Source organism: Macaca nemestrina, chromosome 13, assembly GCF_043159975.1.
Source record: "Macaca nemestrina isolate mMacNem1 chromosome 13, mMacNem.hap1, whole genome shotgun sequence".
Taxonomy (NCBI): domain Eukaryota; kingdom Metazoa; phylum Chordata; class Mammalia; order Primates; family Cercopithecidae; genus Macaca; species Macaca nemestrina.
This window is the reverse complement of record NC_092137.1, coordinates 85151241-85178482: the sequence shown is the minus strand read 5'-3', so window position 1 is coordinate 85178482 and position 27242 is coordinate 85151241. Positions and strand designations below refer to the sequence as shown.

Here is a 27242-nt window from a genome sequence, read left to right as displayed (position 1 = left end):
AATCAGTTGGGAAATGTCAACAGAGAGATGGAAAGTACAATTACAAATCGAACAAAAACGCTAGAAATAAAAAAAGAGATAAGAGATAAAGAATGCCTGTAAAGGGTTTAACACAGCCAAGGAATTAATGAACTTGAAGATAAATGAGTATAAATTCAAGAAACTGACACACAGAAAAAAGAGGGAAAAGAAAAAATAAAAACAAAACGGAGCATCCAAGACCTGTGGGACAATGTCAAACAGCCTAAAGTACATACCATAGAAATCATAGAAGGAGAAGAGAGAGAGAAAACAGATCAGAAGAAATGTTTGAAAAATAACAGCTGCAAAATTTTTCAAAATTAAAAACAAACACCAAATCACAGATCCAAGAAACTCAGAGAACATCAAGCAAAATAAATTTGAACAGTAAACAATAACCCATGCACACTTAGGCATACTCTATTCCTAACTGATGAGAATCAAGATAAAGAGAAAATCTTGAAGGTAGTCAGACCAAAAAAAAAAAAAAAAAAAAAAAAAAAAAAAAAAAAAAAAAGACATATTATCTACAGAACAATGAAAATTTAAAACTACAGCAGACTGCTTGTCCAAAATCATGCAAACAAGAAAAGAATACCTCCAAATTACTGAAGGAAAAACAGAAACAAAACCTGTTGACTCAGAATTATATACACAGTGAAAATATCATTCAAAACTAAAGGATAAAGACTTCCTCAAAATAAAAACCGAGGAAATTAATTGTTAGCATACATACTTGATAAGAAATATTAAAGGATATTCTTTAGGCAGAACGAGTATGTTATGAGTCAGAAACTTAGATCCGCACAAAGCAATGAAGAACATTGGAAATGGAATACTGGTAAAGTGAAATTCATTTTCTTTCTTATTTTTATTGCTCTAAAAGATAACTGTCTGGAGCAAAAATAGTAAAAATAAGTTATATTTATAGTATACGTAAATATAGACATAACAACATCAGCACAAAGAATGTGTGGAGGAATTAATTAGGTGTGTACTATTATAAGGTCTTTACAGTACATGTGAAATAGTAAAATACTTGATTTGAGTTAATTATAAATCTATATTTTAAGCTTAGGATAACAATTTTAAACAATTTTATAAAAAATTGTGTCTAAAAATTATTGAAAAAGTGGTATGAATGATAATTTCAGTGAGAAGATAAAATGGAATAATAAAATATGCAATTAAATTAAAAGGCGCAAAAAGAGAAAAAAAGAAACAAAGAACAAATAAAATAAATAAAACAGCTAGCAAGATGGTAGATTTAATCCAACTATATAAATAATGACTTTTAAATGTGAGTGGACTACACACACCTGTTAAGGGACTAAGAATGTCAGACTGGATAAAAAAATAGGAATCAATTCTATGCTATCTAAATAAATATATTCTAAATATAAAAACACAGACAAGTTAAAAGTAAAAAATGCAGAAAGCCATGTCACACAAACACTAAAAGAAAGCTGAACTAGCTATATTCATTTCAGACAATGTAAATGTTAGAACAAGGAATCTTATCAGAGATAAAGAGAGACAATTTATAAATGATGAAAGGGTCAATTCCTCAAAAAGAAGTAACTATACTAAATGTGTACACATCCAACAACACAACATCAAAATAAATGAAGCACCACTATCTTGAGGTGGCAGTATCATCATAAAGTTATTCACCCATTCATTCAAACCCTCATTTATATCAGAATGAATTCATGGATATTTATTTTATAACGGGTTATAATACAATACTACATTTTTTTTGTGCCTCAAATTATTATGGCTTTGGCCATTAAGACTTCCTTGCCCTTTTGATATTCTCTCATCATTTTGTTTTTTGAGCCCTTTCTTACTTTCCAGCACCTCAAGATGCTCCAGGTTCATCTTGCATATTTCCTGACCCATCCATATACTCAGACATTTCTACAAGGATTCCTTATAGTATTATCATAGTAACAATATTATTATAGTATAATACTAATACAGTATAATAATATTATAGTATATTAATAATAATATAGTATTATTATTCCTTATAGTATTAAAAATGAAAATCTGGGCCAGGCAAGGTGGTTCACATCTGTAATCCCAGCACTTTGGGAGGCCGAGGCGGGTGGATCCCAAGGTCAGGAGATCGAGACCATCCTGGCTAACATGGTGAAACCCCGTCTCTACTAAAAATACAAAAAATTAGCTGGGCGTGGTGGTGGGCGCCTGTAGTCCCAGCTACTCGGGAGGCTGAGGCAGGAGAATGGCGTGAATGCGGGAGGTGGAGCTTGCAGTGAGCAGAGATTACACTGCCCCTGCACTCCAGCCTGGGCAACAGAGCAAGACTCCATATCAAAAAAAAAAAAAAAAAAAAAAAAAAAAAAAAAAAAGAAAGAAAAGAAAAGAAAAGAAAAGAAAATCTGTATACAAATTATGCTCATCACTACTGGGGTGTCCATGCTTTTAGGAGGTGGAACATAAATTTCCACCCCTTAAGTATGGCTGTGCATAGTAACTTCCTTTCAAAGAATACAGTATGGAAAGGGCAGTAGTAACTGTACAGTTAAGACAAATGCTACTTCAACCATGTGGTCAAGCTGAACACCATCAGTGAAAAGTCATGTTGACAGCATGTATTTTGGATATGAGGCGATGAAAATGATACTTTACCTGTCTTGTCTTCTTTGTAAGAATCTATAATTCCAGTGTAATTATGAGAAAAACAGCAAACAAATCCAAATTGAAGGATATTATATAAACTACTTGACTAGTACTTTTCAAAATGATCAAGGTCATGAAAAACAAGGACAGTTTGAGAAACTGTCACAGTCTAGTAGAGCCTAAGAAGACATGACAACCAAATGTAATGTTTTATTATAGATGAAATCTTGGGACAGAAAAAGAAAAGGATGTTAGGTAAAAACTAAGACAATTCAGATAAAGCATGGACTTTAGTTAATAATAATGGATTGATATTGGTACATTAGTGGTGACAAGTGTATTATACTAATTAATGTAACATGTTAATAAAAGAAACAGAATGTGGAGTATATGGGAACCCTTGGTATATTGTTATAACTTTTCTATGAATCTGAAACTATTCTAAAATAAAAGTATATTTAAAAAATAAATGCATAAACAGATAGAATGGAAAGGAGAATTACGTAAATCCACAATCATAGTTAGAGAGTTCAACACTCCTCTCTGAGTCACTAACAGAACAAGCAGGCAGAAAATCAGCAAGGGTATAGATGATCTGAACACCACCACCAAGCAAGTCTACCTAATTAACACTTGTAGAATGATCGCTGAGCAACAGCGGAATGCACATTCTTCTCAATGCATATGGAAGATTCACCAAAATTGACCATATTCTGGGATATAAAACAAACCTTACAAAATTTAAAAGGACAGAAATCATAAAACTATGTTTTTGGACCATAAGAGAGTTTTATAGATATTGAGAAGCTAAATATAAAATAGATATGGAAAGGCAAAGGAATTAGAATTGACAAAACAACTGTAAAAAGGAAGAACAAAATTGGAGGATTAAGACTACTCGATTTCAAGACTTACTAGCTATCATGATTAAGAAAGTGTGCTATTGATGTAAGAATAGACTTATAGAGCAATGAAACAGAACAGAGTCCAGAAATAGACTAAAAAATACAGTCAATTGACTTTTGGTAAAGGTGCAAAGGTGAGTCAATGGAGAAGAGTGTCTGGGGAGGATAGTCATTTTGAAATAATGACTGAAGAAAAAATAATAATTTCAAATACTGCTGCTGCATTAATTGGATATAATGTGTACAAAAGTACACCGTGATACCTGATCTTTTATGAAAAAATTAACTCTAAATAGATCATATATCTAAACATAGAAAACAAAACCTTTAAACTTCTAACAGAAGAACATAGAGCAAATCTGTGTGACTTTAAGTTTCAAAAAACATATTTGGATACTATACTAAAAGCTTGATCCATAAAAGAAAACAAGTATAAATTAGAGTTTATTGAAATTAAAACTTTTTGCTCTGTGAAAATCCCACTGTACAGGGACTGAAAAGACAAGCAATTGACTGGAAAAAATATTTTCAAGTTACATATTTGAAAAAAAACTTATATGCAGAATATATGAAAAACTCTTAAAACTCAATTATAACCAAACAACCCAATTTATAAAAATGGGCAAAAGATCTGAACATTTAATCAAATAATATAGATGGAAGACAAATAGCATATGAGATGATGTTCAACATTATTAGTAATTAGAAAAATGCAAATTATGACTTTTTTTATTATAGTTTAAGTTCTAGGGTAAATGTACGTAACGTGCAGATTTGATACACAGATATACATGTGCCATGTTGGTTTGCTGCACCCATCAACTCTTCATTTACATTAGGTATTTCTCCTAATGCTATCCATCCCCCAGACCCCCACACTCTGACAGGACCCGGTGTGTGATATTCCCTGCGCTGTGTCCAAGTGTTCTCATTGTTCAATTCCCACCTATGAATGAGAACATGTGGTATTTGGTTTTCTGTCTTTGTGATAGTTAGCTGAGAATGATGGTTTCCAGCTTCATCCATGTCCCTGCAAAGGACATGAATGCATCCTTTTTTATGGCTGCATAGTATTCCATGGTGTATATGTGCCACATTTTCTTAATCCAGTCTATCACTGATGGACATTTGGGCTTGTTCCAAGTCTTTGCTATTGTGAATAGTGCTTCAATAAACATACATGTGCAGGTGTCTTTATAGTAGCATGATTTGTAATCCTTTGGATATATACCCAATAATGGGATTGCTGGGTCAAATGATATTTCTAGTTCTAGATCCTTGAGGAATCGCCACACTGTCTTCCATGTCTTCCACAATGGTTGAACTAATTTACACTCTCACCAACAGTGTAAAAGCGTTCCTATTTCTGCACATCCTCTCCAGCATCTGTTGTTTCCTGACTTTTTAATGATCGCCATTCTAACTGGCATGAGATGGTATCTCATGGTGGTTTTGATTTGTGTTTCTCTGATGAACAGTGATGATGAGCATTTTTTCATGTGTCTGTTGGCTGCATAAATGGCTTCTTTTGAGAAGTATCTGTTCATATCCTTTGCCCACTTTTTGATGGGGTTGTTTTTTTTTCCTGTAAATTTGTTTGAGTTCTTTGTAGATTCTGGATATTAGCCCTTTGTCAGATGGGTAGATTGCAAAAATTTTCTCTCATTCTGTAGGTTGCCTGTTCACTCTGATGGTAGCTTCTTTTGCTGTGCAGAAGCTCCTTAGTTTACTTAGATCCCATTTGTCTGTTTTGGCTTTTGTTGCCATTACTTTTGGTGTTTTAGTCATGAAGTCCTTGCCCATGCCTATGTCCTGAATGGTATTGCCTAGGTTTTCTTCCAGGGTTTTTATGGTTTTAGGTCTAACACTTAAGTCTTTAATCTATCTTGAACTAATTTTTGTATGAGGTGTAAGGAAATGATCCAGTTTCAGCTTTCTACATATGGCTAGCCAGTTTTCCCAGCACCATTTATTAAATAGGGAATCCTTTCCCATTTCTCGTTTTTGTCAGGTTTGTCAAAGATGAGATAGTTGTAGATGTGTGGTATTATTTCTGAGGGCTCTGTTCTGTTCCATTGGTCTGTATCTCTGTTTTGGTACCAGTACCATGCTGTTTTGGTTACTGTAGCCTTGTAGTATAGTTTGAAGTCAGGTAGCATGATGCCTCCAGCTTTGTTCTTTTGGCTTAGGATTGTCTTGGCAATGCAGACTCTTTTTTGATTCCATATGAACTTTAAAGTAGTTTTTTCCAATTCTGTTTATAGTATTCTCTGATGGTAGTTTGTATTTCTGTGGGGTCGGTGGTGATATTCCCTTTATCATTTTTTATTGCATCTATTTGATTCTTCTCTCTTTTCTTATTAGTCTTGCTAGCAGTCTATCAATTTTGTTGATCTTTTCAAAAAACCAGCTCCTGGATTCATTGATTTTTTGGAGGGCTTTTTGTGTCTCTATCTCCTTCAGTTCTGCTCTGATCTTAGTTATTTCTTGACTTCTGCTAGCTTTTGAATATGTTTGCTCTTGCTTCTCAAGTTCTTGTAACTGTGATGTTAGGGTGTCAATTTTAGATCTTTCCAGCTTCCTCTTGTGGGCATTTAGTGCTATAAATTTCCCTCTACACACTGCTTTAAATGTGACCCAGAGATTCTGGTATGTTGTATCTTTGTTCTCATTGGTTTCAAAGAACATCTTTATTTCTGCCTTCATTTTGTTATGTACCCAGTAGTCACTCAGGAGCAGGTTGTTCAGTTTCCATGTAGTTGCGCAGTTTTGAGTGAGTTTCTTAATCCAGAGTTCTAATTTGATTGCACTGTAGTCTGAGAGACAGTTTGTTGTGATTTCTGCCCTTTTACATTTGCTGAGGAGTGCTTTACTTTCAATTATGTGGTCAATTTTAGAAGAAGTGTGATGTGGTGCTGAGAAAAATGTACATTCTGTTTATTCAGGGTGGAGAGTTCTGTAGATGTCTATTAGGTCCACTTGGTGCAGAGCTGAGTTCACGTCGTGGATATTCCTTGTTAACCTCTGTCTTGTTGATCTGTCTAATATTGACAGTGGGGTGTTAAATCTCCCACTATTATTGTGTGGGAGTCTAAGTCTCTTTTTAGGTCTCTAAGGACTTGCTTTATGAATCTGGGTGCTCCTGTATTGGGTACATATATATTTATGATAGTTAGCTCTTCTTGTTAAATTGATCTGTTTACCATTATGTAATAGCCTGCTTTGTCTCTTTTGATCTTTGTTGGTTTAAGGTCTGTTTTATCAAAGACTGGGATGCAACCCCCACTTTTTTTTTGTTTTCCATTTGCTTGGTAGATCTTCCTCCATCCCTTTATTTTGAGCCTATGTGTGTCTCTGCACGTGAGATGGGTCTCCTGAATACAGCATACTGACATGTCTTGACTATCCAATTTGCCAGTGTGTGTCTTTTAACTGGGGCATTTAGCCCATTTACATTTAAGGTTAATATTGTTATGTGTGAATTTGATCCTGTCATTATGATGTTGGTTGGTTATTTTCCCCGGGAATTGATGCATTTTCTTCATAGCATCACTGGTCTTTACATTTTGGCATGTTTTTGCAGTGACTGGTACCAGTTGCTTCTTTCCATGTTCAGTGCTTCCTTCAGGAGCTCTTGTATGGCAGGCCTGGTGGTGACAAAATCTCTCAGCATTTGCTTGTCTGTAAAGGATTTTATTACTCCTTCACTTATGAAGCTTAGTTTCCCTGGATATGCAATTCTGGGTTGAAAAATTTTTTGAGAATGTTGAATATTGGCCCCCACTCTCTTCTGGCTTGTAGGGCTTCTGCCAAGAGACCCGCTGTTAGTCTGATGGGCTTTGAGACTGAGTCTCATTCTATGACCCATGCTGGAGTGCAGTGGCATGATCTCGGCTCACTGAAACCTCCACCTTCCAGGTTCAAGCTATTCTCCTGCCTCAGCCTCCGGAGTAGCCAGGACTACAGGGACACACCACCATGCCCAGCTAACTTTTGTATTTTTAGTAGAGATGGGGTTTCACCATGTTGGCCAGGATGGTCTTGATCTCCTCGGCCTCCCAAAGTGCTGGGATTACAGGCGTGAGCCACTGTGCCTGGCCAATTATGACCATTTTAAGACACTTCCATCCATTGTTTAGAATGACTGAAATTAAAAAACAAAACAAAACAAAAACGTCCCTCACAATAACAAGGGCTAGTGATGATTAGGAGAAACTGGAATTCTCATAAATTGCTAGTGAAAAGCCAAAATGTTACGTTTGCTTGGAACACATTTTGGCAACTTCTTATAAAGTTAAACATACACTTACTATACAACCTAATAATCCTACTTCTAGTTATTTACCCGAGTTAATAGAAAACTCATGTTCACACAAAACAAAAAGCTGTACATGAAAGTTTATAGCAGTTTCATTAAAAATCACTATAAAATGAGACGGAACTCAGATATCTTTCACCAAGTGAATGGATAAAGAAACTATGGTACATCTATATAACAGAATACTAGAAAATAAAAATGAACTGGCTGGGCATGGTGGCTCAGGACTGTGATTCCAGCACTTTGGGGGAGCTGAAGCGGGAAGATTCCTTGAGCCCAGGAATTCGAGACCAACCTGAGCAACACAGTGAGATCCTGTCTCATAGAAAGAAAAAAAGAAAGAAAGAAAGAGAAAAAGAGAGAAATGAACTATTGCTTCACATGACAACATGGAAGAATATTTTTTCTCTTAAAAAATTATAATTCACAGAATTATGCTACCATCACCTCTATCTAATTTTAGAACATGTCATCACCCCAAAATGAAACCCCATACTCATTAGGTCCCATTAGTAGTCACTCCATTTCTTCCTCCTCACAGTGCCTGGTAATCATGAGTTCACTTTCTCATTATAGATTTCTTTATTCGGAACATTTCATATAAATGACATGCTATCTGGCCCTTTTTTGTGACTGGCTTCTCTTACTTTGCATCACGTTTTAAAATTTTTAATCTTATTTTTTGCTGACATGAGGTCCCACTATGTTGTACAGACTGGTCTCGAACTCCCGGGCTCAAGTGATCCTCCCTCCTTGGCCTCTCAAAGTATTGGGATTACAGGCTTGAGTCACTGCACCCAGCCTAGCATCATGTTTTTAAGGTTCATCTATTCTGTTGCACATACTACTTAATTTCATTTTACTACTGAATAAAATTCCTTCATATAGATATGCCACATTTTATTTCTCCAATTTATTAATTGATGGAAATTTGGTTTTTTCCCCACTTTTGGCTACTATGAACAATGCTGCTATGAACATTTGTATCAAAGCTTCTGTGTGAACACATGTTTTCAATTATCTTGGCCATATATCTAGGAGCAGAATCACTTGGTAATATGGTAGGTCTATATTTAACATCTTGAACAAACTGCCAGATTATTTTCCAAAGTGGCTGCACCACCTTACAGTCCTACCAGCAACATGTGGAAGCTCTAATTTCTGCATATTCCCCACAATACTTATTCTTATATCATCTGTCTCTTTGATCATAGCCATCCTAGTGCATGTGAAGTGTTACCTCATTGTGGCTTTGTTTTGCACTTCCCTAATAACTAATGACGTTCAGCATCTTTTCATGTGTCTTCTTTGGGGAAGTGTGTATTCAAATCTTTTGCCCATTTTAAAGGGTTATTTGTCTTTTTATTTGTAAGAGTATGTTATATATTTTGGGTACAACTACATAGAGGAATCTTAAATGCATTTTGCTGAGTGAATGAATCCAGACCCAAAAGGCTGCATGTTGTATTATTTCATTTACATAATATTCTGTAAAAGGCAAAACTATAGAGACAGAAAACAGATCAGCGGTTGTGCGGAATTGTGATAGAGGGAAAGGCTGACTACAAAGGGACAACACAAGCAAATTTTTAGGGTAATGAAATTGTTCTGTAGGGTACTATTGTATTGGATACATTACCCATTTGTAAAAACCCATAGAACTGTATGCCACAAAAAGTAACCTCTACCGTATTCAAGTTTAAAAGAATATAAACCAGGATTTCAAGGGAACCCAAGATGGAATGCAGACTGTAACAAATAAATTTGTTTACAATTGTATGATATAATCACACTAAAGGCAATAAAGAAGAAAGAAGCTGACTTAAACAACTTGGGAAAGTGTTTTGACTAGATACTGTAAGCTAAAGGGGAAAATATGCAAATAACACTCTTTTCAAGATGGAAAATTGTCTTCTCATTGTGTCTGAAGCTTTGCTTACTTTTCTTCTCCACATTTTTTTTAGTTCTTTATTTCATCTTAAAAAAAAAAACCCTAAAATTGTCCAGGCACAGTGGCTCACACCTGTAATCCCAGCACTTTGGGAGGCTGAGGCAGGTAGATCACATGAGGTCAGGATTTCGAGACCAGCCTGACCAACATAGTGAAACCCTGACTGTACTGAAAAAACACAAAAAATTAGCCCAGCGTGGTGGGTGGCAGGTGCCTATAATCCCAGCTACTTGGGAGGCTGGGGCAGGAGAATCGCTTGAACCCAGGAGGCCAAGATTGCAGTGAACTGAGATTGTGCCACTGCACTCCAGCCCGGGCAACAAGAGTGAACAAAAAACAAACAAACAAAACAACAACAACAACAACAACAACAACAACAACAGAACACCCTAAAATTGTTTAAAAAACTAAAATCATATCCTGTTTCTTAACCATTTCAAGCACTGGCTTAGCTGAGATGGTTTCAAAGATTCAGCCCTGTACACCTGCAGCCTGGCTTCCCAACTTTCTTCACATCATAGCACATCTGGAAAATGGCATAGTTGTGTGGTGCACTGATGCAAATGGACAAGGCCGACTGGACAAGTCTACCCCAGCCTCATCTGGCTCCCTAAGGGTTTGAGCATATCAGTATCTTAGCATAACTACAACCTATTCCTGCACTATTTCCCTTACCACTTGGGAAACACTCTGAACGCCCCTCCTAACCACAGTATTTAACTGTCCTTGGCCAAATGAAGACAGGATGTAGTCTGTGCCACTACAAAAAAACGAATTTTGACTATTGGTTTTTCTGTCTGCAAAGCTGACTAACTTAATCAGGGAATAATTCCTGATACTGGTCTCATTAGCATCAATTAACAACCAATTGGCCTACAGTTTTTGAACTAACTTCTACCAACCTTACCTTTTCTTTCATTTTTTCCACCTTGTATTTGAGCTGGGGCACTACACTGTTGGGTGGCAAGCCTTTTTCCAGTTGAGTCACAAATTTAGCATATTTAGAAACTTGACTATTTAGGACTTCTGGATCCAGGCAATCAAATTTGGACTATGAAAAATTTAAAAACAAAGCAAAACAAGTTAAAACATAAAGTAAAAGTCAAGTTTGAAATACTAAAAAAACTTTTAAAAGTTAATCCAAATCTACATTGTGCTTTTGGAAATGGCTTTACTTATTAAATTGCTAATAATATTATATATCCAGCATCACCTGTTTATTCCTGAGGGTCAATCTGCATAAACTCCTCGAAGGAGACAAATAACTATTTTTTTACTCTTGCTAACCAGAAATTTCTCACCTAGTAGTCTTCTATTATTTGATTATATACCTGTTTAACATAAACACTTTAAATTCATAAATTATTCATAAAATTATAGAGCTATATACTTATATATAGATCTTATATATAGATCTATAATTGTTTTTCTCAGTTATGTAAACATATAAGTATACACATATATTGACATGTCAGATAGCCACACATATATACTGATGGCAGTAGAAAATTTGTAAACCTTCATTTTTCTTTATTCTAAATCCATCATTTTCCTTCTGCTCCCTAATGGGTTTTCTTGTGCATTTCCTAGGGTGAATGCATCCCATGTTGGAAGCCACTGCTCTAATCCATGGTGGTAATCAGAAAATTCTTTTTAAGCTGCTGCTTCTCAAGAATATTTTTTTACTTCTGAGATAAGTGATAAATGAGTTAAAGGAGTTATAATTGGTGTTATAGCATATATTTGTTTTTTATTTTCTATTTTCTCCACCAAAGGTAAGTTCTATGTTTGAACTTTGTTCTTCTTATTCTCCAATGGTACTCCCAGCACCTGGAACATATTTTCTATGCTACTGTTTTTTAACCAAGGCATGTGTCTTCTAATGATAGGCATCAGCACAGGTAGGATGAATAAGAAGTGTAAAACAATATTTGTGAGGTTGATAGTATTTCTAACATGTCCATACCACACTTGAAAGTATAGGTGGCCATCTATTTTGCCTCGTAGAGAGGTGACCCTTGTTAAGGATTGAATATAGGGTAGATCCTAGAAACAAAACTCTCTGATGGCTGTTGATATTTGGCTTCTTAATTTAAAAAGTTTGCTATTGAGTTCTTAAAGGAAGATCCTAGATTTTATCACTCTATCCTATTACAGTGAACAAAATGGCTTCCTTTTTCAAAGGACAACAAAAGTAGAAACCTAAAATGTGTAGATCACAAATAAAATCCTACAATCCTTAAGAATATTGAAGTGTATGATGACATCATTGTGTTTAGAAACCACAAAGTGATTAAATATCACACAGCATTGTCCATTGATGCTTCCGTTATGTAGCCTTCTAATATGCAGGACCTGAGAAGCCTGGCTTACAAGAATACTTTCTTTTCTGTAGCATACAGTGACATAAGGACCTTTGTGCTTTTCGCTGGAAAGCTTATAAAAATTCTCAGAAAATGATACCATTGCATATTTTACTGACATTAAGTAAAGCACCAGATTGTTAAAAGTTATAATTCAAATTATTACAATTTTAAGATTAATTCATACAAAAATAATTTAAGAACTGAAGGCTTTTTTCCCCTACCTTTAACCATTCTTGTTGGAGTTTATCCCATTCAGAGAAAGAATCCCAGAGCAATTGTTTGAGCTTCAGTTCAGCACTGACTTCTTCCAAAGCTTCAAACTTGGACACTTCTACCTTTAAAAATGTAGTACACAAAATGCGCAATTTAGTTTTCAGATATAATGAGCATATGCTATTCTCCTGTTAGTAATTTTTGGTACAGTGATTGCTTGGCAGAATGTGCATCCTAAATGGATTAAGAAAAGGAGCACTAGAAACAAATGAAGAAAAAAAGAAAACTCCACAAAACCCCACATACATTAGAATTTCCATTACAGTAACAAAATATAACTCCTGGTATTTCCTTAGAACTTAAATATTCTCCAAAGACATAAATATTATAAGAGTAACACAGGCATTCTTCTTTGAGTTGAATTATACATGCACATATATGTTAGGCCTTCTAGGTAAAGCCGATGAGTCTTTAGAGGCACTGATTTCTATTGGGCTTCTGTACTTAAATGGCAGAAGAAGATGATGACTGTGCGATAGCTGGTGGGGAAGATGGTGAAGTTTAAGATGGAGAGGACAGCATGGTTTCCGACTCTTTTCTAAACACGGACTTTATATGAACCCCATGGAGAGGAAGGGTGTAAGAAAATGTGAAGAACGTGTTTTCATGAGAAGTGTTTTAAGACTGCTTTGGCTCAAAGCTGGGGAAACTTTCAGGGAGTTGGTTACACAGAAATTCTTGGACTTTGACATCAGGAATTTAGTCTTGTCTTCCATTAAGAGTTGCAAATGATTTCCTGCAACCTGGATTAGTTAGGCTTTCACACCTATTCTCCAAATAATTGAGAGCCACAGAAGGAAGGCTAGATCAGAGGCAATCAGGAAGGAATCAGTCATGAAGTCATAGACAGGGAAGATGGAAGGAGGAAGACACACTTTCATTTCAGGTTCTGTGTTTTTTAAAAATTAATTTTTTAACTTTTCTTTTTATTGTGGTAAAAACCACATTAATGAGATCTATTCTTTTAATAAATTTTTAAGTGTAAAGTACAGTAATGCTAGCTATAATAATGTTAACAATGTTATTTAATGTACGTTTTCTAATACTTTTTCACGTTGCACAACTGAAACTTTATACATCTAGAACAACTCCTCGTTTCCTCCTCCTCCTAGCCTCTGGAAACCACCGTTCCACTTTCTGCATATATGAATTTGACTACTTTAGATATCTCATATAAATGAGATCATGCAGTATTTGTCCTTTTGTAGCTGGCTTATTTCACTAAGAATAATGTCCTCCAGGTTCATCCATGCTGTGACATAGCAGGATTTTCTTCTTTTGTGAGGCTGAATAAAATTCTATGTTATGTAGATACCACATTTTCTTTATCCATTCATCTGCTGATGGACATTTTAAGTCGTTTCCTTATCTTGGCTATTGAGAATAATGCTGCAATGAACATGGGAGTACAAATATATCTTTAAGAGCCTGATTCAATTATTTGGGATATATGCTCATAAATGGGATCATTGGGTCATTTTTAATTTTTTTAATTTTTGAGGAACCACCGTGCTGTTTTCCATAGTGTTTGCACCATTCTACATTCTCATCTACAGTGTAAAGGATTCCAATTTCCACACATCCTTGCCAATATTTATCATTCATTTTATTTTTGTAATGGCCATTCTAACAGATGTGAGGTGATACCTTCTTGTAGTTTGATTTTAATTTCCCTGATGATTACTGATGTTGGGTGTCTTTTCACATGCCTATTGACCATTTGTATGTCTTCTTTAGAGAAATGTTCATTCAAGTCCTTTGTCCATTTTAAAAACTATTATTTTTTTTTTTTGGCTATTGTGTTGTAGGAGTTCCTTATATATAAGGAGTTTAGATAATAACCTTGTATCAAGTATATAATTTGCAAATTTTTACCCTCATTCTGTATGTTGCCTTTGATTGGCTCTGTTGATTGTTCCCTTTGCTTTGCAGAAGCTATTTAGTTTGATGTAGTTCCACTTGTCTATTTCTGTTTTTGTTGCATTGGTTTTTGGTGTCACATCCAAGAAATCATAGCCAAGGCCAATGTCATGAAGATTTCTCCTACATTTTCCTCTAGGAATTTTATAGTTTTAGGTCTTTTAAGTCTTTAACCCATTTGTTTTGAACTGATTTTTGTGTAAGGGTTCACCTTCATTCTTTTGCATGTGAATATCCAGTTCCTTAACACCATTTGTTGAAGAGACTATCCTTTCCCTGTTGTGAATTTTTGGCACCTTTGCCAAAGAGGAGTTGACCATATTTATTGATTTATTTTGGGGCTTTCCATTCTGTTTCATTGGTCTATATGTCTGAATGTATGCTAGTACCACACTATTTTAATTACTATAGCTTTGTAATATGTTTTTAGATTAGGAAGTGTGAGGCCTCTAGCTTTTTTCTTGTTTCTCAAAATTGCATTGGGTACTCGAGGTCCTCTGTGGTTCCCTAAAAATTTTAGAATTTGTTTTCAATATTTCTTTAAAAATGTCATTGGGAATTTGATAAAGATTGCATTGAATGTATAGGTCACTTTGGGTAGTACAGGTATTTTAACAATATTAAGTGGTCTAATCAATGAACATGGGATATCTTTCGATTTATTTGTGTATTATTTCATTTCTTTCATCACAGTTTTTTAGTTTTCAGTGTGTGAGTCTTTCACCTCCTAGGTTAAGTTTGTTTCTACTTTATTATTATTATTTTTGATTCTGTTGTAAATGGCATGCTATTTTTTATGCTATTTGGATTGTTATTTATGTTATTTCTTTATTTTTATGCTATTTCTTTATCTTTTGGATTGTTTGTTGTTAGTATATAAAAATGCAACTAATTCATGTAAGTTGATTTTGTATTCTGCAACTTTACTGAGTTTATTTATTAGTTTTAATTTTTTTCCCCTGGAGTTTTAGAGTTTTCTACACATAAGATACCTAGAATATGCTGGATCCTGTCACTACTCCAAGACAGGTGATATAGAAGTTTGTCCCTTGAGCAGTCCCCTGATAATGTATCACATTGGGCAGCCACTTCAAATCTTTCCGTGTCCAGGTAGAAGCTGAGATTTGGGAATTCTTGCTTGCTTACTCTGCACTGAGTCAGGGGTGGGGGGAGGGGTGTTAATGGCTAGTGAGTGTAAACTGGTCGAAACTGTTGCTTTTGTTCTCAGTGGTTCCAACCTGGGGCCTTTCCTGTGCATAATCAAATTCAGGCAAGAGAGAAACCAGTCTCTCAGGCAGACCCCTAAAGTGTCAGAATGCCATATATTCCATCCAGTCTGTCTTTCCCTCCCTCACCAGGGAGAAGCTGAGAACTTCCTCCTAACTGTGTAGCACTGTGCTGGGGGCAGGAATCACAGTGAAAGGGTGTTAGAAATTATTCTACTGGCTTCAATCAGCTGATTTTATACTTGCCCAGGGTGCAAGAGACTCTCAACTTGCCTTTGTATTTCTGACAAAATAAGTTGGTTCAGGGGTTGTTGAGTCAGTGTGTCCAAGGGAAAAAGGAGGGGCTGGGGCTTCATACTCTGCTGTCTTGCTGACAGGACCAATGATATTCTTTCCTACTCAAGGAGTGCTCACATGTGAGTTGTAGCTTTTTTTTTTTTTTGAAATGGAGCCTTGCTCACACTGTCACCCAGGTTGGAGTGCAGTGGTGCGATCACGGCTCACTGCAACCTCCGCCTCCTGGGTTCAAGTGATTCTCCTGCCTCAGCTTCCCAAGTAGCTGGGATTACAGGCACCTGCCACCATGCCTAGCTAATTTTTCTTATTTTTATTTTATTTTATTTTTTGAGACGGAGTTTTGCTCTGCCGCCCAGGCTGGAATGCGGTGGCCGGATCTCAGCTCACTGCAAGCTCCGCCTCCCGGGTTCCCGCCATTCTCCTGCCTCAGCCTCCCGAGTAGCTGGGACTACAGGCGCCGCCACCACGCCCGGCTAGTTTTTTGTATTTTTTAGTAGAGACGGGGTTTCACCGTGTTAGCCAGGATGGTCTCGATCTCCTGACCTCGTGATCCGCCCGTCTCGGCCTCCCAAAGTGCTGGGATTACAGGCTTGAGCCACCGCGCCCGGCCTAATTTTTCTTATTTTTAGTAGAGATGGGGTTTCATCATGTTGGCCAGGCTGGTCTCGAACTCCTGACCTCGTGATTTGCCAGGCTTGGCCTCCCAAAGTGCTGGGATTACAGGTGTGAGCCACCGTGCCTGGCCAAGTTGTAGCTTTTTATCAAGTAGTATTTCCTCCATACCTTGCTCCTTACTACATATCTTCCTGTCTTGTAGGTCAGTTAACTCAACCTGGGAACAACTTTGAACTCTAGTTCCTTCACACAAATCTGCCTCAAGTATCACCAGCCTTATTGGCTGGTATCAAGTTCATAATTTTCAGATTTCTCTACCAATCCCTGGACCCTGGAGTAGACAGCATGTCAGATCACTTTCTGATCATCCATCTGGGGCTCTGAAAAGACAGGTGCATTCCCCTGTGAGGTTCAAGCATGTTCCTCCAATATATTTGGGGAGACCAATGGCATCTTCCTTATTGCTAGGGGCTCCCTGGTTTTGTCCATAGGAATATTTTCTTTTCTATTCTCTTTTCTTATTGTTGGTCTCTCTAAAAGCTATTGAAAGCATCTGCATCTCTTGACCCTTTCTCTTCATGTTTTTTGAGAGACTTCTTTTAGCCTTTCAAATATACCTTTTTTTATTTCTATTTTTTTATTTTTTGAGACAGGGTCTCTGTCACCCAGGCTGGAGTGCAGTGTCACAATCTTGGCTCACTGCAACCTCCGCCTCCTGGGCTCAAGTGATCCCCCCCCGTTTAGCCTCCCAAGTACCTGGGACTACAGGTGTGTGACACCATGCCTGGGTAATTTTTGTATTTTTAGTAGTGATGTGGTTTCACTATGTTAGTCAGGCTGGTCTCAAACTCAAGAGCTTAAGTGATCCAACCACCTCGGCCTCCCAAAGTGCTGGGATTACAGGCATAAGCCACTGCTCCTGGTCCTCAAATCTACCCTTTTACAACCATTTGTCCCTGGCTTAGCTGGGGATGTCATTTTTATCAAATTGGCACATAAAACCAGTGTAAATCAGGCAATATCAATGGAATCATAACATCCATATGAATGTAAAGGAAGCCTGAATATTACTTAAGAAAGGATAGTGTGGTTTTAATTGACCACATTTAAAAATCCACTTACATTTTAACATAGAAAGTACAGTTCCTTGTCTGAAAGTTTTGCATAATTCACAATTATTTCAATAAGAAAGATATTTGGTATCTCATGTGTATTAGTCTTTAAACACTTCAAAGGCAGGGAACATATCATATTTTGTATTTGAGGCTATTTGTAGCATGCTGACTAGCACATAGTTGTCCAAATATTGAATGTTTACAGTTACATTATTGAAGTCCTTCTGCATATATGCCATTTCTATACACACATTTCTAAGACAGATGGTGTAAAACTGTCATTACCTTAAAATTCTTCTGATAGGACTTATACCGAAATGCACGTTTCTGAAGATCAGCCAGAACAGATTGCAGATTATTCAATATGAGCCTTATTTTGTCTTGGTCAGCAGAGATATCTAAAATCTGTGGATCCTATAAATTTAAGACAGTTTTTGGTTAGCCATTCCTGCTTTTTGATAAAGATCAATTAAATTAAATGAATTAATAAACATTTTTAAAAAGATTCCTTTAATTCTCTTTTCTTTTTGATTTTTAGAAATGATGTTTAAAATTGTTGCTTTCCTGAATTTTAAACCAATGCATAGACATTATAAAAAGTACGCATTTGTATAAAGTGCTATGGAGATAAAATTGTTTTAAAACATTACCTAATATATTCTTCCTCATCTGCTTTCATTTCCTACACTTCTTCAACCAACGTGACCTCAGATAAGCAGAGGTGAATGCAACAGGGAAGAGAAGGAAGGGGATATGATATAAGGTAAATTTCCACTATACAATAAAGGAATGGAAAGGCCTTTGTATTCTAAGATGATAGAAGAGAGAAAATGAAAAACATAAATGGCAAGACATATGTTTTATGGCTGACCTGTTAGGATTGAAACCCCAGTGAATGGGAATGGAATAGTTCAGGAGCAAAGCAAAAGCACGTAACTAGGTTTGGGATAATCTGAGAAAACTGAAGGAATTTGAGAACCATTATAGCCATAGCTCAGGGAGGCTAGTTAGTCCATGTCTTAGTCAGCATGGCCATGCATTCAAATTGGCAACGTGCTCTAGATTAGTAAAAGCCAAGGGATGTGTCCAGGAAGAAGGGGCTTATATTGACATTCTGGTGTCTTGTGACTTGGTATGATATACAGGGAATCCTGAAGTTCTCATGTGTCTTGATTCTGGTAGTGGGAACTGTTGTGAGAACTGATGGACCAGAAGATGTCTGAGGCCAGGATGAGAAAGCTACAGATTACTTGGGACTGTAGGTTATGGAAGCAATGATGGATTGCAGCATAGGGGCTAGCATGGTGCCTAAAGAACCAGGAAAGACCCTTAGTTAACAGCAACCGGGACAACCAGGTGCAGCCCAGCCAAACTGCACTGGAAGCTGCTATGGCCCAGAAGGTAGCATGAAGAACAGACGACCTGCCTCCCCCATCTATTCGCCATGAGGGAATGCAAGCTTCCCTTTATGGGGCAATAGGTAGGACGGGATGGTGGCATAGGTGGCCCAATAGGAAGTTTAGATTTTCAGTTGAATTAAAATCTATTCAAAAGAGACCCAGGTAGAATGGAACAGACATTTCAAACTGAAATAAATTATTATTAATGGTCACATTTAGGTTTTCTTCTGAATTCCCCACAACAGCAGGGATGAGGGTCTTGATAGCAAGAGAGTATCATTTATGGAAATGATGAAGTTACAGTCCTTTGCCCAAGAGAATTAACTTCAAACTTTCTACAGAAAAAGCACTAGTTAGAATGAGCCCACGCTTTCATTTTGTGTATGTGCATCATGCTATTTAAAATGCATGATTTGCATGCAGATATTAATTGCAGCACTATCCACAATAGCAAAGACATGCAATCAATCTAAATGCCAATCAATATCAGATTGGATAAAAAGAATCTGGCACATATACACCATGGAACACTATGAAGCCATAAAAAAGAACAAGACTATGTCCTTTGCAGGAATACAGATGGAACTGGAGGCCACTATTCATAGCAAATTAATGCAGGAATATAAAACCAAGTATTGCATGTTCTCACTTATAAGTGAAAGCTAAATGATGAGAACACATGGACGCAAAGAGAGGAACAACAGACACTGGGGCCTACCTGAGAGTGGAGGTTGGGAGGAGGGAGAGGATCAGAAAAAAATATCTATTGTGTACTAGGCCTGGTACCTGGGTGACAAAATAACCTATGCAGCAAATCTCTGAGACATGAGTTTACCTATATAACAAACCTACACATGTATCCCTGAACCCAAAATAAAAGTTTTTTAAAAAATAAAAAATGCATGATTATACATCAAGCATGTGCTGGCACTTTTGCTTTCTCTAATGATCTATGCATACATAAATATTCATACTTTTTAACGGTATGCTGTGTATAGAATACAGTATATGGTACAGCAATTAATAGCAGACTATTAACCATTGACAGTAGACTGCTTAAGCTTGAATCCAAATTCCTCCATTTAGTAACTGTGTGACCCTCAGCAAATTACTTAACCCTGTACTCTAATTTCCTTTTCTGTAAAATGTGAATAATAAAACCCTAAAGTGTTCTGAGATTTAAATGAGTTAAAACATGAAAACATACATAAGAATATTTCTAGGACTATTACTCATCATTGCCCAAAATGGTAAATAATCCCAATTTCCATCACCCATGAAATGAATCATTGTAAAATACAATAAAATACTACATAGCAACAAACATGAATAAACTACATCCACAAATAGCAATATGGATAAATCTTAGGAACATACCAAAATAAAATAAAGGGCACACTGTGTGGTTCTAATTAATAGAAGTTCAAAAATAGGAAATTTATAGCATTCCTGCTCCAGATGGCCTGCCACTGCCAACATGCCTGCTGCAGGAGGGAGGCATGGCTGGGGCTGCACACTCCATGGAGCCAGTGGGAGTTAGGGACAAGTGGGAGCCTTGTCCCTTCCAAGCTGGGGTGGGAGTTGCTCGGGTGCAGCTGTAGCCACTCAAACTGTTGCTGTAGACTCAGGCAGTCCTGTGCTCTTGGGCGCATGGGAAGGCCCCTCTGCCCTCGCAGGCTTGGAAGTGCCTGCTTCCGCTGCCTGGTCTCTCCCTGCTCTGATCTTGGAAGGGAGAGAGGCCAGGCAGTGGGAGAAGGCACTTCTTCGATCTTCTCTGATCTCGGAGCAGTCAGGGCCCAGCCCCGTTGCCATGAACAGCAGCAGGAGGCAGACAGATTCCTGGATGGAAGGGGGTAGGTCCCCAGTGAGGCCCCACGTTGGTCTGAAGGCTGGGGGCTGGGCTGCCAGTCCCACAGACTGGAGTAGGAACTTGTGATGCTTTTTCCAGCCTGCCCATTATCCCCCATGGGCCCATCAGCGTACACTTCCTCCTCTCTGAGGTCCATAAAGGCCCTGGGCTCAGCCAGAGCCGAGCAGACAATGGGACAACCAGAAGCAGAGGGGAGCTACCCTCTCTGCTGAGAACTTCAGAGACCTGCAGAGATGTCATCGGGGCTACCAGTTGCAGAGAGTAGCAACCCACTTCAGGGCCTCCTGTCTGCTAGGAGCTGGGCATACATTGGGACAACCAGCTGCAGAGAGGAGCTATCCTGTCCAGGCCTTCTCTCTGCTCAGAGCTGCAGAGATGATGGGACAACCTGCCTGCAGAGAGGAGCCACCCATTCCAGGGTCTCCTCTCTGCTGAGAGCTGAACACTCAATGGGATGACCTGCCTAGAGAGGAGCTACCCACTGCGGATCTCCTCTGAGCTGTTCTACTGAATAAAGCTCCTCTTCATCTTGTTCACCCTCCACTTGTCTGCATACCTCATTCTTCTTAGATACAGGACAAGAACTCAGGCAAAGGTGCTACCGGCCACAGAGGTTTCCAGCCAGAAAAATGACACCCCAAAGATCCCATAACAAAAGGATTAGTAATTAGGAGGGGACACTAAAGGTATCATAATGCTTTACTGACTTGAGTAGTGGATGCATAGATGTGTTTATTTTCAGATAATTCATTGAGTTGTACAGTAGTTTTGTACACTTTTGTCTGTAAGAAAATACAAAAGGGCTTCAATACAAAAATAAAAACAATGCCAAGTCCTTCGAACACTGGATGACAAAGAGGAAGCACACAATGTGAGCTGTTTTTACATTTCCATGTTAATACATGTAAAGGTATACTGTAATCTTTAATGTCTGTACTATATTCTTTTGAGTCAGTGTACCCTATATCTTTTCTATTGTAAAAGTGGTACAAGGTAACTAAATATTCTTCACTACTAATTATCAATGTATACTCTGTCTCTTCCTAAATGAGAATTTTCTAATATACTAGCAAAGTTTATTTTCATTTTTTATTTAGCTTTTAGTTTAAGTTCAGGGATATATGTGCAGGTTTGTTATACAGTTAAAATTGTGTTATGGGGGTTTGTTATATGAATTATTTCATCACCCAGGTATTATGCAAACTTTAAAATCGTGACAATAGCTATAAAATGTGCTAACAAGTCGTTAAAACTCTTCAAAATAAAAAATACAAGTTAGGACTAGAATTTAATTGGCTAAATTCAATTTTAATATTACATACATGCTTTGTGATAGTCTGAAATGTATTCACTACTTAAAGCGAGATTTTGAAACATTAATTTTTAAGTAGCAGCTCAAAGACGTTGTTGCTTGGTTAGAACGAAACTACAAAAAACTAAAGCTACATCAGTTAAATGTGTTCTCTAAATGGTTTGAAGAGTAGTCTTAATTATTCTCACCACAAAAAATGATGTATATGAGGTGACAGACACATTAATTAGCTTAACACTTTCACAATGTATACGTATATCGAAATATCACATTATATATTGTAAATATATACAATTTTTATTTGTTGACTATACTTTAATAAACAAATGTAATAGTAAAACTTTGCATAGATTATTTTTACAAAATAATGATTTAACTTACCTGTGCTTGCAGTTTTACTTCATTCACTTCGTTGTTTAATTCTTCAAGATCACTACCCAAATGCACACAAAATTGCTTAATGCTTGATTCTCTATCACCCACTGATTTATCAATGGCATTCCGAACAGCAACAATGGATGGCTTCATAGTTGCAAAAACAGCAAAGTCTTCAGGAGGTGTGGGTACCTGATACTGTTCAATAAGCTTGTACATTTGAGTCACTATATTCCCTTCATCTTCAAGGCTTTCAATCTAAATGGAAACATAGTTTGCTCATTAAATGTAACAGAGTCCTAGTTCAGTCTTGAAGTTTGTTCTAATAGGAGACAGCCACTGTACAATATGAACATTTTATTAGTCTGTTCTGCTGCTGCTAATAAAGACATATCCGAGACTGGGTAATTTATAAAAGAAAGGTTTAATGGACTCACAGTTCCACATGGCTGGGGAGGACTCACAATCATGGCTAAAGACAAGGGAGAAGCAAAGGCATGTCTTACATGGCGGCAGGCAAGATAACTTGTGCAGGGGAACTCCCATTTATAAAAACCATCAGATCTCATGAGACTTATTCACTAACATGAGAACAGTATGGGGGAAACCACCCCCATGATTCAATTATCTCCACCCGGCCCCATCTTTGACATGTAGGAATTCAGTTCAAGGTGAGATTTGGGTGGAGACACAGCCAAACCATATCAAACATCAAACTGTGAATAGTCAGCACAGAAGGAGTGTATTATAATGTAACAGTCAAATTGGCTAAAGCCTGCTAGAAGATAGTCATTGCTATAATACAGGTAATTAGGTTAGGAGGTAAATTATTCAGAGCTGGGCTCTTATAAATGTTTCCTCTTTCTTTCTGTTTTGTTCTTTTGTTGTAGTAAACAGTGCCAATATTTAAAGTTTTCTAAGAAAACATGTGCTGTGTGGTTGTTCAGCTGTAGTATCTGAGCTTCTAGGCATGTGTGATGGGCAGTGATGATCCCAGAGCAGCCAGAGGGATCGACAAGCTGTGGACTTGGCTGCATAGGTTTAGAACCCAGATCTATGGTAAGATTCCCACTATCCCTTAATAAATTATTTTACCGCAGCCCAATGACTACTAAACATCTTCACTTTGATTTCTTACTTTCAGTGGACAGTATTGCTTGTCTTTCCTAATTTTCTGGCAAGGGATCCCCCAGTTTTGGGAAAGTTCCTTACCCCCAGCTCTGCCACATGGTTATAGAGGGAGCAGACATTTTCATACTAGTTGGCCCAATTTCCTGGCCACAAGCTGAACCAAGGACCATCAAACTGTGATCTAAAGAACTTAGCTCAGTCTGACCTTTCTCTTGAACATAGGAAGAGTTAGGACTGAGGCCATTTACTTTCATGTGGAAACAGAACAGGTCATTAACATGAGAAGATAACCGCAGACAGGTTTTTAGAGAAATAGTTCTCAATCTTTAGCTTCCATGGCAATGACCTTGGAAAGCTTGTTAAAACAAATTGCTGAGCCCCTCCCAAGAGTGTCTGATTCAAAAGGTCTAGCAAGTCATAAAAACACTGTAGTCATGGAGGGTGGGTCCCAAGAATGAACATTTCTAACCCATTCTCAGGCGATGCTGCTGCTGCTGATTTGGAGTCCCCGTTCGGGAACCATGGTTCTGGAGGAGCAGAGATGAGAGAAGGAGAGAGGCCTTTTTGTAAAGGCCTGGCTCTATCCACACTTTAGGATTCTGAAAGATATTCCTGCAAACTTAGAATAAATCTTCCCATTTTTCTAAGCTATTTATGTGAGTTTTTGTGATTTTCAACCAAAATTTCTAACACCTTGAACAAATTACGTATAGAACTAAGTCTCTCTACATCAAGATCTGTTCATCTTCCTCTATTTCCTCTATTTTGGGTGAGTATATATCCAGGTTTCTCTGGGAATGTCCTGGGTTTACACTTATTGTCCTAGTACAATGATTAATAGTGTCTCTTTCACTCTCAGAAAAACGTACTGATCAGACAATGAATTATGTAGCCTACCCTCCCTATATTGGTATGAAATTGCTAAATACCCATTCCCTGCAGAATGATACCTATAAGTCACCTCATTTTCCTCTCACTGTCCCCTCATTCAGTTGCCCATCAAGTCCTTTCAATTCTACTTAACATCTTTGTAATTAATTTCTTGTCTCCTATCTTTGAATAGCTACATAGAGTTCATCAACTTTCAACCAAACATTCTTTCTCCATAGCATATCAATTGCTAAATCCTGTTTTTGTCACGTTGCCTCCTGTCTTTGCACATAGCTTTCCCTCTCCCTGGAATGCCTACCTGAATGTTTCATGTATTTTATGACAGCTTAAATATGCCATCCTCCACATAGCCTTCTGTAACCCATAGGCAAGAATTACTACAAACTTCCCAGTGCTACAACAGTATCTTATACCTATGCCCATTGTATCAAAATTATCTGCTTGCATTCAAGACTCAACTTCTTTAAAGCAGGTTTATTCATTGTAATTTTTGCACCCTGCTAAGTGGTGTTCACTAAACTTGCTGACTGAATGAATGACGATCCAGAAAAAGTTTCTGTGTGTGCAGAAAATCTCCCTAAAGGAAGTTGCTTTCCAAACACACCATCCAGCAAACACAGACAACTTCCTGGAGATAGGACACAGTCTATGTTTTCTGCATACTGCATCAACTTGCTGTTCTGGAACCACAAGGTGATAGCAGCTGACCCTCTGCAGCCATTGATTATGATGTGACCCTACCTTCCTGACATAGTTTATAGAACAGCATAGGAGCTCTGAATCAATTTACTAGACCTTTAGAATCAATATTGAAAAAGAGAGATTATCTCTTTCTTGCAGACTGGCTAGACTTGCAAGCTATAGTTTGGGAGCTGCTGGTGGCCATGTTTACTGCTGTGGTAAGAAGCAGCAGAAGTAGCTGTCTGCAGAGGGAGAGAAGTGAAACAGACCCTCAGCGAGATGCAGAGAGCAGAGATGGAAGAAGGGACTACCGGGGCTTCCTGTGACTGTCCTATTCCAGGTTCTGGTCAGTTCCTGAGCCTACTTACATTCTTGATTGGGAGTTCCATGAAGCACCCCTGAATCCTTAAGTGGGATCCCTATTTTGGCCTAAGCTTTCTCAAGTGGGTTTGGGTTATTTGTTTGAAGTGACTTAATGAATACAAACAATAATAAGTAATTCACATCTTTAGACTCCTGGGACAATTTATAAGCAAACCTGAGGAGAACCACGATCATCTGCCTTTTTGAGAAGGCATGATTTCTTGAAATGAGAAACACTGTTACTTTTGTAGTCATGTGAAATAGCATTTTTATTAATTTGGTTAATAATTTATATAACATTCATTCAGTTTACTTTTTTAATTGAAACATTTCTTCAATTTTCAGATATTTAATAAAATAATTTATCTATATTTTAAATGCCAACCTAATATGAATGAAAGTTTATTAAAAAAACCATTGGAGCCAAATGCTAGATTGCTTCCTACAGGGAAGAGGCTAAGAGGAGGAAACTAAGTTTCCAGAGAAAAAGAAGCAAAAGAGACAAAGGAGAGAGAGTGAGAGAGTGTGTGTATAAGAGAGAAAAACAAAGACCTGATTCCATCTGCATCATTTGAGTCCCCATATCCACTTTTTTCTCCCCACCTCCACCTCCCCACTTAAGCAGGTTTGTGTTGGGTTTCTTTCATTCTTAACAGTAAGTTTCCTATTAAGCAGTCAGACTTCCATTGTGATTAATATCTAGATTATAATGGTATTACCATTTACTAAAAATTGGAATTCCAATAAACTATGGTTGAGAACATTGGCTTTGCAGTCAAAGAAACTCAAATCTAAATTCTAACTCTTTCACATCCATACATGTCTGTGATCTTGGATAACACATCCTGTTCTGGTTCCTGTTTCCTTATCTGCAGAATGAGGATAAACATCAACACTTCTTAAGCTTTTGTGAGAATTAAAAATGTAATGCATGTAGAAAATGTAATATGATGCCTGACTGTAAGAGTCTGATAACTGTCAGCTGGCTTTATTCCTGTGATGTAGAACATCCACTTACTTTGAAAGTGTTTCTGATATTTTGACAGCTGTCTTTCGCCCTTTGGTCCTTCACTTTTTCTTGTACTATGTCTTCCTTCCTACTACAAGATCTGGAATATTGAGTTACATGAGATAATCAACTCACCCGTTCCTGAATTTCATCAAGAAATAATAAGCTATGAACATATTCTGTGGTAGTAGTTGGAACAAACTCAAGTTTATACTCTGCATCTTGTGCCTCAAAGATAATGGCATCCACTTTTTTCTTGCTTTGACGAGGAAGCATAAAATTTAGCACCTAAGAAAGAAAATAACATGTGAACTGTAAATAATTGAATATTTTCATTTTATTATATATTTTAGACAAATCCTAATGGGACATCCGTTAAATCAGCAGGTATTGGAAGCAGCAGTGCATACGAAGAGACTTTTTTCTCATTAAATCACTGCTAGTTAAATGTGAAAACAGGAAGGCCAGGTTTTGAAGATCATTTCTACAGCTTACCAAAAATTTTCCATAAATGCTCTAATATCTTGCAAGTATGCTTTCTGCTTCTTCATCCTATG

General features: G+C 37.3%; 1 protein-coding gene across 10 annotated transcripts in view; it reads right to left on the bottom strand.

The window, feature by feature from the left end:
- Positions 1-27242, bottom strand: part of LOC105465361 (dynein axonemal heavy chain 6) — a 383399-nt gene that overhangs the window by 231465 nt on the left and 124692 nt on the right. For all 10 annotated transcript variants that reach the window (XM_011713768.2, XM_011713766.3, XM_011713767.3 and 7 more), the window contains exons 14-18: positions 26821-26973; positions 22617-22868; positions 17939-18067; positions 12429-12542; positions 10749-10892 (exon numbers count right to left, since the gene is read on the bottom strand). In XM_011713768.2, coding sequence (XP_011712070.2) covers positions 10749-10892; positions 12429-12542; positions 17939-18067; positions 22617-22868; positions 26821-26973 — 792 coding nt within the window. The remainder of the gene's footprint in view (positions 1-10748; positions 10893-12428; positions 12543-17938; positions 18068-22616; positions 22869-26820; positions 26974-27242) is intronic.